Source organism: Mustelus asterias, chromosome 8, assembly GCF_964213995.1.
Source record: "Mustelus asterias chromosome 8, sMusAst1.hap1.1, whole genome shotgun sequence".
In the NCBI taxonomy this organism is placed as follows: Eukaryota; Metazoa; Chordata; class Chondrichthyes; order Carcharhiniformes; family Triakidae; genus Mustelus; species Mustelus asterias.
Genome location: NC_135808.1, coordinates 135811671 through 135824230, shown reverse-complemented (window position 1 = coordinate 135824230; position 12560 = coordinate 135811671). Strand labels below are relative to the sequence as shown.

The following is a 12560-nucleotide window of genomic DNA, read 5'->3' as shown; positions in this document are numbered from 1 at the left end:
CCCTCTATCTCTCTCCGGAGCTGCTATGTAAGGTGGAGCTGTACCTCTCTGGTGTTGGGGATTCCCTCTACCCTCGTTTCTCCATACTGGACCCTGGCTAGCCCTCATAGGAAGCATTCTTGCTTCCCTATCTGACCGTGACATTGGGGCTCCCTGAACTTCCTGTTCCAGACTTGAGCTAACTGTCGGAGAACCCATGCTTCATTGTGTGTTGTCTCTGAAGGGTCAAAATTAGCGCAAGCTTTCTTGCCTTCCTCTGTGGTGTGCGAGGCTAATGTCCTAGCCCATTTGGATGAATCAGCCTCATTTAATCTAGCCCGATCTAATTCCCCATATACTCCCGTGAAGTGGATCCATAAACAAATGGCAAAGGCAGTCGGATTTCCCCTTTATTAAACCCTGACACGGTCAATATCGCTTCCTTCATTTCACTTAAGGTTCCTTCCCTGACATTTTGAGGGGCTGGCAGGGCAGACCTTACAGACTTGCTTAAGCACATGACTATCAGCTTCACCTCTTCCCTTTCATCTAGTCCATGCATTATCTTCTGCTGCCTAACATCCTCAAAGAAACTGTGTGGGTCAGCCGGTGGCTCAAAGGTTGTGATTTTATTTGCGATTTCGGCCAATTGTGCCTCTGTAAACGGGGTCGTGTATGTAATAGCTGGGCCCTGAGACTCTCCTACCCGACGTTCAGTCATCTCTGGGTGCATCGGTACTGGAGGTGAATCTGGGGGCACAGCGGGTATGACGTCCCCTGGGAAAGATGGTGGTGGACCCCAATCCTCGGTTCACGTAACATAAAATTTCGCATTCTCCTTTAACTCTCCCCACTCTGCATTCTCTCTCTCTCTCTTCCTCTACTGTCCCGAAGGTTCACATAAATCCATTTTGAACCGATAATAGGGATTCCAGCTGTGAAATTTCTCGCTGGCATTTGGAGTGGTCAGCGGTTGCCTGTCTCTGTTCTTTACTGGCTTGATGTAGCGCTTTTATTGCTGCCTGCAGATCGGTACACTTAGCTTCCAATCATGCTACCGCCCACTCGGCTTCATCTTTGCCAATCAATCAATCAGGACTTGATGAACCTGATTGATAAATTCCAATCGGGTGCTGCCACACCAATCTCTGGGTGTGTCCCCAACGACCATGTCTGTCGGTGCTGGGGGCACATAGGACACACACCTCCCTCCCAAATAAGGGGTTACGGCACCCCTATGTCTGGTAAACAACCCAGTTTGACCAGAAAGTCCGTTTTGTCCTGGAGATGGCCCATATCCTGTGCATTCAGTCGTCTGAGTTGCAGCCTGTTTATCTTTGTCTTTTAGGCTGCAACCTGCCCAATTGTCAGCTTTACAAATTGCCATTTTAGGTGGCCCGTTTGGCCACACCTCTGCACCCTCCTCCATGATGGGGGTCTCGTGGCTGGACCTCTCCTCCTTGCCCTGGGAAGCATGGGGATCAGCATGGTAATTTCAGGCAACTTTCTGTTAAAAATCGTAATTGTTTTCTGTGTTCTGTAAAACCTTTGAAGTGACCTGGTTACATTGATAACCATGCCCTCGAATACCTGGAAGCCTTCAAAATCATAACACTCCATTCTATAGAAGGGATTGATCTTGGTTTATTTCAGAAGCCCTGGGTGTGACCAGGCCACTTTATAAGAACATAAGAACATAAGAAATAGGAGCAGGAGTAGGCCATCTAGCCCCTCGAGCCTGCCCCGCCATTCAATAAGATCATGGCTGATCTGACGTGGATCAGTACCACTTACCCGCCTGATCCCCATAACCCTTAATTCCCTTACCGCTCAGGAATCCATCCATCCGCGCTTTAAACATATTCAGCGAGGTAGCCTCCACCACCTCAGTGGGCAGAGAATTCCAGAGATTCACCACCCTCTGGGAGAAGAAGTTCCTCCTCAACTCTGTCTTAAATCGACCCCCCTTTATTTTGAGGCTGTGTCCTCTAGTTTTAACTTCCTTACTAAGTGGAAAGAATCTCTCCGCCTCCACCCTATCCAGCCCCCGCATTATCTTATAAGTCTCCATAAGATCCCCCCTCATCCTTCTAAACTCCAACGAGTACAAACCCAATCTCCTCAGCCTCTCCTCATAATCCAAACCCCTCATCTCCGGTATCAACCTGGTGAACCTTCTCTGCACTCCCTCCAAGGCCAATATATCCTTCCTCATATAAGGGGACCAATACTGCACACAGTATTCCAGCTGCGGCCTCACCAATGCCCTGTACAGGTGCATCAAGACATCCCTGCTTTTATATTCTATCCCCCTCGCAATATAGGCCAACATCCCATTTGCCTTCTTGATCACCTGTTGTACCTGCAGACTGGGCTTTTGCGTCTCATGCACAAGGACCCCCAGGTCCCTTTGAAGAACTCTGATTGACAGGAGATGTCTGTTTCACTTGGCTGATCCCCTTGCTTTCTCTCATAAGCTCCAGCTGCTTCAGAAACTCTTTGAACTGCTTTGATTGACAGGAGTATTGATTTTCACGAGGGAGATCCTCCTTTCAAGCTCTGTCTGGCCTCCTAAAATTGCTTTGACAGAAGGCTAACAGTTTCACTTGCTCCATGAGGGTTCATTTGTAAACTCACTATCCCCTCCATTGAATTTTACCAGGCTGTTGGACTGACAGTACCATCCACATCAGAGAGGAGATTAGCTGGGTTTGTTTACACAAGGAACAGATGGTGCATTTAAGAGCTTTCTGACTGACAGCTCCAGTGGAGATCAAAGCCTGCATTGTTAATACAATCATTTCACACCTCATTAACTTTGAAGTACTTCCTCTTTTCGCCACATCTGTTCAGTCTCACCCCTTTCTTTACCACTGTAGTTTCCTTTCAAGTCTGACCATGCTGAGGGGCCTAAATCCTTTGAAATGCTTTGCTCAGATTCTCTTTCATGCTCTGGTACCTTTAATTAGCCTCCTGATTGAGAGAGCCAGACTATTTAATGGGAGGCAGTAGCATTGTTTGTTTTTGTCTTCCTTCATGCTTGATTAAATCTGAAGTGCTCCCTCTTTTCCCTGTAGTTTTTAAAGACAGGCTTGTTCTTTGTTTTGAAGACCTTTGCTGATTTTTTTTCATAGTGGGTTTTCTTCCTGGTGGAATAGCATGCCTGCACTGAAGGTAGTTTTCAGCCAATTAAAAGGCTGGCATCATTCCCCCCTGCCACCTTGGCACTTAAAAGGTGGCACTGACAAAGGATGGGGCCTGAAGGGGGAACAGAGGGGACCGGTGCCTTTGGTGACCCCATATCAGAGTCTCTCTCTTATGGGGGGGTGGGGTGAGCCTCTGATTGGGGGAGGAGAGTCGAGTCACCTCATGCCTGTGTGGTGTTGGGGGGATGGGTGGATGGGGATGACCTATTCATTTAGGGGTGGGGGAAGGTAGCCCCTTGGTGTTGTCATCCTTGCCAGTGGGGGTTGCTATATCCATGGGTGGCCTGTCACTCAACTGTGAGATTGCGACACTATTTAAAGATGGTGCTCCAGTCCTTGTTTTGATTTGACTTGATTTGATTTATTATTGTCACATGTATTAACATACAGCGAAAAGTATTGTTTCTTGCGTGCTATACAGACAAAGCATACCATTCAGAGAGAAGGAAACGAGAGAGTGCAGAATGTAGTGTTACAGTTATAGCTAGGGTGTAGAGAAAGATCAACTTAATGCAAGGTAAGTCCATTCAAAAGTCTGTTAGCAGCAGGGAAGAAGCTGTTCTTGTGTCGGTTGGTACATGTCCTCAGACTTTTGTATCTTTTTCCCGACGGAAGAAGGTGGAAGAGAGAATGTCCGGGGTGAGTGGGGTCCTTAATTATGCTGGCTGCTTTGCCGAGGCAGTGGGAAGTGTAGACAGAGTCAATGGATGGGAGGCTGGTTTGCGTGATGGATTGGGCTACAGTTACGACCTTTTGTAGTTCATTGCAGTCTTGGGCAGAGCAGGAGCCATACCAAGCTGTGATACAACCAGAAAGAATGCTTTCTATGGTGCATCTTTAAAACAGTAAGAGGTTTAACAACACCAGGTTAAAGTCCAACAGGTTTATTTGGTAGCAAAAGCCACACAAGCTTTCGGAGCTCCAAGCCCCTTCTTCAGGTGAGTGGGAATTCTGTTCACAAACAGAGCATATAAAGACACAGACTCAATTTACATGAATAATGGCTGGAATGCGAATACTTACAACTAATCAAGACTTTAAGAAACAAAACAATGTGAGTGGAGAGAGCATCAAGACAGGCTAAAAAGATGTGTATTGTCTCCAGACAAGACAGTCAGTGAAACTCTGCAGGTCCACGCAACTGTGGGGGTTACAAATAGTGTGACATGAACCCAATATCCCGGTTGAGGCCGTCCTCGTGTGTGCGGAACTTGGCTATCAGTTTCTGCTCAGCGACTCTGCGCCGTCGTGTGTAAGGCGGCCTTCGCGACACACGACAGCGCAGAGTCGCTGAGCAGAAACTGATAGCCAAGTTCCGCACACACGAGGACGGCCTCAACCGGGATATTGGGTTCATGTCACACTATCTGTAACCCCCACAGTTGCCTGGACCTGCAGAGTTTCACTGACTGTCTTGTCTGGAGACAATACACATCTTTTTAGCCTGTCTTGATGCTCTCTCCACTCACGTTGTTTTGTTTCTTAAAGACTTGATTAGTTGTAAGTATTCGCATTCGAACCATTATTCATGTAAATTGAGTTTGTGTCTTTATATGCTCTGTTTGTGAACAGAATTCCCACTCACCTGAAGAAGGGGCTTGGAGCTCCGAAAGCTTGTGTGGCTTTTGCTACCAAATAAACCTGTTGGGCTTTAACCTGGTGTTGTTAAACTTCTTACTGTGTTTACCTCAGTCCAACGCCGGCATCTCCACATCACATCTTTAAAAGTCAGTGAGAGTTGTAGCTGACATGCCAAATTTCCTTAGTCTTCTGAGAAAGTAGAGACGTTGGTGGGCTTTCTTAACTATAGTGTCGGCATGGGGGGACCAGGACAGGTTGTTGGTGATCTGGACACCTAAAAACTTGAAGCTCTCGACCCTTTCTACTTCGTCCCCGTTGATGTAGACAGGGGCATGTTCTCCTTTACGCTCCCTGAAGTCGATGACAATCTCCTTTGTTTTGTTGACATTGAAGGAGAGATTATTGTTGCCGCACCAGTTCACCAGATTCTCTATCTTATTTCTGTACTCTGTCTCATCATTGTTTGAGGTCCGACTCATTACGGTGGTGTCGTCAGCAAACTTGAAAATTGAATTGGAGGGACATTTGACCACACAGTCATAGGTGTATAAGGAGTATAGTAGGGGACTGAGAACACAGCCTTGTGGGGCACCGGTGTTGAGGATGATCGTGGAGGAGGTGTTGTTGCCTATCCTTACTGATTGTGGTCTGTGAGTTAGGAAGTTCAGGATCCAGTCGCAGAGGGAGGTCCAGGCCACAGAGTTTCGTGGGAATAATAGTGTTGAAGGCTGAGCTGTAGTCAATAAATAGGAGTCTGACATAAGTGTCCTTGTTATCTAGATTTTCCAGGGTTGAGTGCAGGGCCAGGGAGATGGTGTCTGCTGTGGACCTGTTGCGGTGGTAGGCAAACTGTAGTGGATCCAGGCAGTCCAGGAGGCTGGAATTGATTCATGCCATGACTAACCTTTTGAAGCACTTCATAATGATGGATGTCAGAGGCACCGGCCGATAGTCATTAAGACAGGTTGCTTGGTTTTTCTTGCTGGGCTGTGAAGCGAGGCTGACCGGTTTGTTTTACATTGGGGATCTTTCCCCCACATGGTTTCCCTGCTGGCATCAGCACTTAGTTTTTCATCGGGAGAATCACACCCATAATTATAAAGCATTGAGAGGACTTAATTTCCTCTGCACCATTTTTTAGCACAACTAATGCACACACACTAATTTAATACAAATACCTCAACCTGTGAGCCAAAAGTAGCATCCAGTGTAACTTAAACCCCCATGCAATGTAAAGCCTGAAGTTTGAAAGGTGGTGGACAGCTGCTTGGTCCCTTCATCAGCTGTTGGTGGTATTCCAGTCTCTGAGTTAAAGTGGGTTCAAATCACACAGCAAAGACCTGAACACATAATGCAGGCTGACACTTCAAGGCAGCTACTGAGGGGGTCTGCTGAACAGGTACTGTCTTTCAGGTTAAACCAAGACCCCATCTGCCCTCTCTGTGTGCAAGATTAATCAGTCTATATTCCTTTTTACCCTTTTCAGAGCTTTATATATATATAGTGAATGAAATGCAGATGTTCTGGATGTTTGGCAAATAGTGCAGGCTTTTACAGCTGGATTTGTTACTTACAAGTAGCAATTTAGTTTACTTGCCAATATCGTATAGTTTATAATTTACTTGCCAATACCTTACAGTTTCCAAGTTTTATTCAGTATAGCAGAGTGTACTTTTATTCAACTCTCTTTCAAGTTGTAAAAGAACCAGCAAGATAAAGTAAAGTTTATTGATTAGTCACAAGTAAGGCTTTCGTTAACACTGCAATGAAGTTATTGTGAAACGTGTAAGTTTTCCTCATTAATATAACTAGTGTCAACTGTGGCTCAGTCGTAACCCACTCACTTGTGACTCAGTGGGCGTTGCCTATCTCACACTCCTGCGATGAGCTCGAAATGATGTGGAGATGCCGGCGTTGGACTGGGGTAAACACAGTAAGAAGTTTAACAACACCAGGTTCATCAGGAGGTGCGTCAACACCAAATTCATCAGCCGCACTCACAAGACAGCCCCGAACATCACCCAAGCACAACGTAACGCCATCCACGCTCTCAAGACCAACTGCAACATTGTCATCAAACCAGCAGACAAAGGAGGGGCCATCGTCATACTGAACAGAATGGATTAGTGCAAAGAAGTGTACCGACAACTCAACAACGAGGAACACTACAGGCAGTTACCTGCAGATCCGACCAAAGAACACACCCGTCAACTCAACACTCTGATCAAGACCTTTGATCCGGACCTTCAGAACACCCCCCGTGCTCTCATCCCACGTACTCCCCGCGTTGGAGATCTCTACTGCCTCCCGAAGATACACAAGGCAAACACACCCGGCCGTCCCATCGTATCGGGCAATGGGACCCTGTGCGAGAACCTCTCCGGCTATGTCGAGGGCATCCTGAAACCCATTGTACAAAGAACCCCCAGCTTTTGTCGCGACACGACGGACTTCCTACAGAAACTCGGCACACATGGAGCAGTTGAACCAGGAGCGCTCCTCGTCACAATGGATGTCTCGGCACTCTACACCAGCATCCCCCATGACGATGGCATTGCTGCAACGGCCTCAGTGCTCAGCGCCAACAACTGCCAGTTTCCAGATGCAATTTTACATCTCATCCGCTTCATCCTGGACCACAATACCTTCACCTTCAACAACCAGTTCTTCATCCAGACACACGGAACAGCCATGGGGACCAAATTCGCACCTCAATATGCCAACATCTTCATGCACAGGTTCGAACAAGACTTCTTCACCGCACGGGACCTTCAACCGATGCTATACACTAGATACATCGATGACATTTTCTTCCTTTGGACTCATGGTGAACAATCACTGAAACAACTCTATGATGACATCAACAAGTTCCATCCCACCATCAGGCTCACCATAGACTACTCTCCGGAATCGGTTGCATTCTTGGACACACGCATCTCCATTAAGGACGGTCACCTCAGCACCTCACTGTACCGCAAGCCCACGGATAACCTCACGATGCTCCACTTCTCCAGCTTCCACCCTAAACACGTTAAAGAAGCCATCCCCTACGGACAAGCCCTCCGTATACACAGGATCTGCTCGGATGAGGAGGATCGCAACAGACACCTCCAGACGCTGAAAGATGCCCTCATAAGAACAGGATATGGCGCTAGACTCATTGATCAACAGTTCCAACGCGCCACAGCGAAAAACCGCACCGACCTCCTCAGAAGACAAACACGGGACACAGTGGACAGAGTACCCTTCGTTGTCCAGTACTTCCCCGGAGCGGAGAAGCTACGGCACCTCCTCCGGAGCCTTCAACATGTCATTGATGAAGACGAACATCTCGCCAAGGCCATCCCCACACCCCCACTTCTTGCCTTCAAACAACCGCACAACCTCAAACAGACCATTGTCCGCAGCAAACTACCCAGCCTTCAGGAGAACAGTGACCATGACACCACACAACCCTGCCACAGCAACCTCTGCAAGACGTGCCGGATCATCGACACAGATGTCATCATCTCACGTGAGAACACCATCCATCAGGTACACGGTACATACTCTTGCAATTCGGCCAACGTTGTCTACCTGATACGCTGCAAGAAAGGATGTCCCGAGGCATGGTACATTGGGGAAACTATGCAGACGCTGCGACAATGGATGAATGAACACCGCTCGACAATCACCAGGCAAGACTGTTCTCTTCCTGTTGGGGAGCACTTCAGCGGTCACGGGCATTCGGCCTCTGATATTCGGGTAAGCGTTCTCCAAGGCGGCCTTCGCGACACACGACAGCGCAGAGTTGCTGAGCAGAAACTGATAGCCAAGTTCTGCACACACGAGGACGGCCACAATCGGGATATTGGGTTCATGTCACACTATTTGTAACTCCCACAGTTGCGTGGACCTGCAGAGTTTCACTGGCTGTCTTGTCTGGAGACAATACACATCTTTTTAGCCTGTCTTGATGCTCTCTCCACTCACATTGTTTTGTTTCTTAAAGACTTGATTAGTTGTAAGTATTCGCATTCCAACCATTATTCATGTAAATTGAGTCTGTGTCTTTATAAGCTCTGTTTAGAACATAAGAACATAAGAAATAGGAGCAGGAGTAGGCCATCTAGCCCCTCGAGCCTGCCCCGCCATTCAATAAGATCATGGCTGATCTGACGTGGATCAGTACCACTTACCCGCCTGATCCCCATAACCCTTAATTCCCTTACCGATCAGGAATCCATCCATCCGCGCTTTAAACATATTCAGCGAGGTAGCCTCCACCACCTCAGTGGGCAGAGAATTCCAGAGATTCACCACCCTCTGGGAGAAGAAGTTCCTCCTCAACTCTGTCTTAAACCGACCCCCCTTTATTTTGAGGCTGTGTCCTCTAGTTTTAACTTCCTTACTAAGTGGAAAGAATCTCTCCGCCTCCACCCTATCCAGCCCCCGCATTATCTTATAAGTCTCCATAAGATCCCCCCTCATCCTTCTAAACTCCAACGAGTACAAACCCAATCTCCTCAGCCTCTCCTCATAATCCAAACCCCTCATCTCCGGTATCAACCTGGTGAACCTTCTCTGCACTCCCTCCAATGCCAATATATCCTTCCTCATATAAGGGGACCAATACTGCACACAGTATTCCAGCTGCGGCCTCACCAATGCCCTGTACAGGTGCATCAAGACATCCCTGCTTTTATATTCTATGCCCTTCGCAATATAGGCCAACATCCCATTTGCCTTCTTGATCACCTGTTGTACCTGCAGACTGGGCTTTTGCGTCTCATGCACAAGGACCCCCAGGTCCCTTTGCACGGTAGCATGTTTTAATTTGTTTCCAGAATTCCAGAATTAATTTGTTTCCAGTTTGTGAACAGAATTCCCACTCACCTGAAGAAGGGGCTTAGAGCTCCAAAAGCTTGTGTGGCTTTTGCTACCAAATAAACCTGTTGGACTTTAACCTGGTGTTGTTAAACTTCTTAATGAGCTCGAAACTCAGGTTTCACAGGAGTGCCGTACCAAGGTTCACTATCAGAGGTGCTGTCTTTCAGATAAGACATTAAACCAAGACTTTCAGGTGGACTTAAAATATCCCATTGAACTATTCAAAGAAAAGTAAGGGAATTTTGCCTGTTGTCCTGAAGGCATTTATCCCTTAACCAACACCTGAAGCAGATTATCTGCTCATTTATTTTGTTGCTGTTCATAGGATCTTACTGTGTGCAAATTGGCTGCAGTGTTCCCTGCATTACAATAGTATTTACACTCCAAACATTCTTCACTGTTAAACACTTTGGGCTGTCCTAGCGTGGTGAAAGATGCTATATAAATGCAGTAAGGATAGTGAGGGATGAAAGGGACAAAACCAGTCTACCCAACCATTCCCATAAAATTATGGTTCAAAATGATTTGCATTCTCCACCCAAAGCCATAGCCCAGTGCAAGTTTTAATTTGAACTTCTGGTCAAACACTGACAAAAGGATTTTTTAATGCCAAAATATATTTTAGACAAGACAACAGTCGAACTAACTGTCCACATTTAAAATGCAATTTCTCCCATTTCAGTTTGTTTTTCATTAATCTGGAACTTGTAGTGTAATCTCTGCATGAACAGACAAACATACAGGTAGAGCATGTCAAATCCGTCTCTCCAAAAACTGGTTTATCCAAAACTCAGACATTTTATTCCCATGCTCCAAGTGGCTTAGTGAACCTTGACCCTCCTTGACCCATCTGAGAAAGTTTGGGGAGTTACTGCATTGACTTGGCGCTGTGCCGTGCACTGATCAGCTTTATATGCCTGATGTTTCCTGTGTTCCAAGTGGCTGAATAAACCATGACCCCACTCATAGGAGGCATGAGAGAATTATTAAATCCAATTGTGAGAAATGAACATCAGCAGCGATATGGGTGTTCACCTAAAATGCTTTGCAATCATTTAATTAAGATTTCCTGTGTCCTTTTAAACTGAATTACAAAGTTCCAATTATTTTTCCAAAAACTGGAAAATTCTGAAATTTGGCAGGGACTCAGTCCCAATGTTGCTGGATTGAAGTACCTTCCCATGATAACTTTTTAATGAAAGATTTCAAAGTGCAATATTGTATTTGTAGCATTATAATCAACTCTAACTGCTGCCCGATTTCTGATATTCCTATTCCTATTTCTTTTGTACAGTTACTTCTTCTTCTGCAGTCTCAGCTCATGTTGTTGCTTCAGTAATTGTTGCTGTAGTGGAGGGTCGTGGGCTTGCTCGCGGTGAAATAGGAATGGCAAGCATTGACCTGAAGAGCCCTGAGCTAATATTGTCCCAATTTGCAGACAATACCACATATGCTAAGGTAACATTTTAACCAAATATTCTTCACTTACTTGCACTTGCTATGCCCTGGGTAAGATATTTGACCGTTAATTTAGAATCAGATATTCACAGCACAGAAGAGGGCTAGCTGGCCTATTGTGTCTGTGCCGGAAAGTCTCACAGCCTTCCTGTGGTCAGGGACAGGAGGGTGTGGCTGCGAGTGAGGCAGGTACAGGGATCCAGGAGGTCGGGTTGCAAGACAAACCAATTGGATTTTTATAGCAATCTGACAGTTTGCATGATATTTCTTTCTTGTGCCAGTCCATGAATTGCCAGATGCATTGCATTGAACTAGTCCCAGAACTTGTCATGATGTAATTTGAACTCATTAAAAGCCTGGGTTTGTATTCTAGTGCCCATGACCATTTGGTCAGCATATGCTTAAATACTCATTTTGAGAAAGCAACTACTGACGCAGCAGACAATATCTGATCAATAGATATTCCGAATCAGTGTTTGACACTGTGGAAAACATATTTATTAGGATTTAGGATTTATTTGAGTGTATGTAATATATGTCCTGAGATACGAGCTAATCATTTTAGGTCGCAATTTTTAAAAAAGATTCTGGAATTGTATGATAAAAAAACAATGTTTAGTCTCCTTTGCTGCCCATTCCTGCATTACTGACTTTGGCATAATGGTTTTATTGGCAAAAGGCATCCTCAGGTACCTCACATAAATGCCCATTGTCGTCTGAGGAAATGAACTTCGGTGGCTGTCCCAGTGTGAAGGGTATCACATGGAATTGTGTTGGATATGCAGCACAGAAAGAAGCCATTCTGTTCAGTCAGTTCACAGCAGCATTTAACCTCCTCCCACTTTTTTCTCATTTAAATTTATCAGCATTACTCTATTGTCTTCTCCCTCATGTTTTATTTATTTTTTCATTAATTTTTCTAGCAGGTAGTAGGTTCCACATTCTCATCACCCCTTGCATAAAGAAGCTTCTTTTAGGTTTCCTATTGAATTTGAGTGACAAACTCACATTGATGGCCGCAGTTTTGCTCTTCCGCACGATGGGAACCACTTACTGTGTCTATTCTATCAAAACCTTTCATAATTATAAAGATCTATGTTGGTTACTCTTCAGCATTCCCTTTTCAGTAATGAAGAGCTCCAGACTGGGGTTGTTCTCCCTGGAAAGACGGAGGATGAGGGGAGACTTAATAGAGGTGTATAAAATTATGAAAGGCATAGATAGGGTGAACGGTGGGAAGCTTTTCCCCAGGTCGGTGGTGACATTCACCAGGGGTCATAGGTTCAAGGTGAAGGGGGGGAGGTTTAACACAGATATCAGAAGGACATATTTTACACAGAGGGTGGTGGGGGCCTGGAATGCGCTGCCAGGCAAGGTGGTGGAGGCGGACACACTGGGAACGTTTAAGACTTATCTAGATAGCCATATGAACGGAGTGGGAATGGAGGGATACAAAAGAATGGTCTA

At 45.9% G+C, this 12560-nt stretch overlaps 1 protein-coding gene across 1 annotated transcript in view; it reads left to right on the top strand.

Annotated features, from left to right (window-relative positions):
- msh4 (mutS homolog 4) overlaps nucleotides 1–12560 on the top strand; it is a 110262-nt gene that overhangs the window by 27432 nt on the left and 70270 nt on the right. The window contains exon 4 of the mRNA XM_078219229.1: nucleotides 10930–11093. Within this exon, the coding sequence (XP_078075355.1) occupies nucleotides 10930–11093 (164 nt within the window). The remainder of the gene's footprint in view (nucleotides 1–10929; nucleotides 11094–12560) is intronic.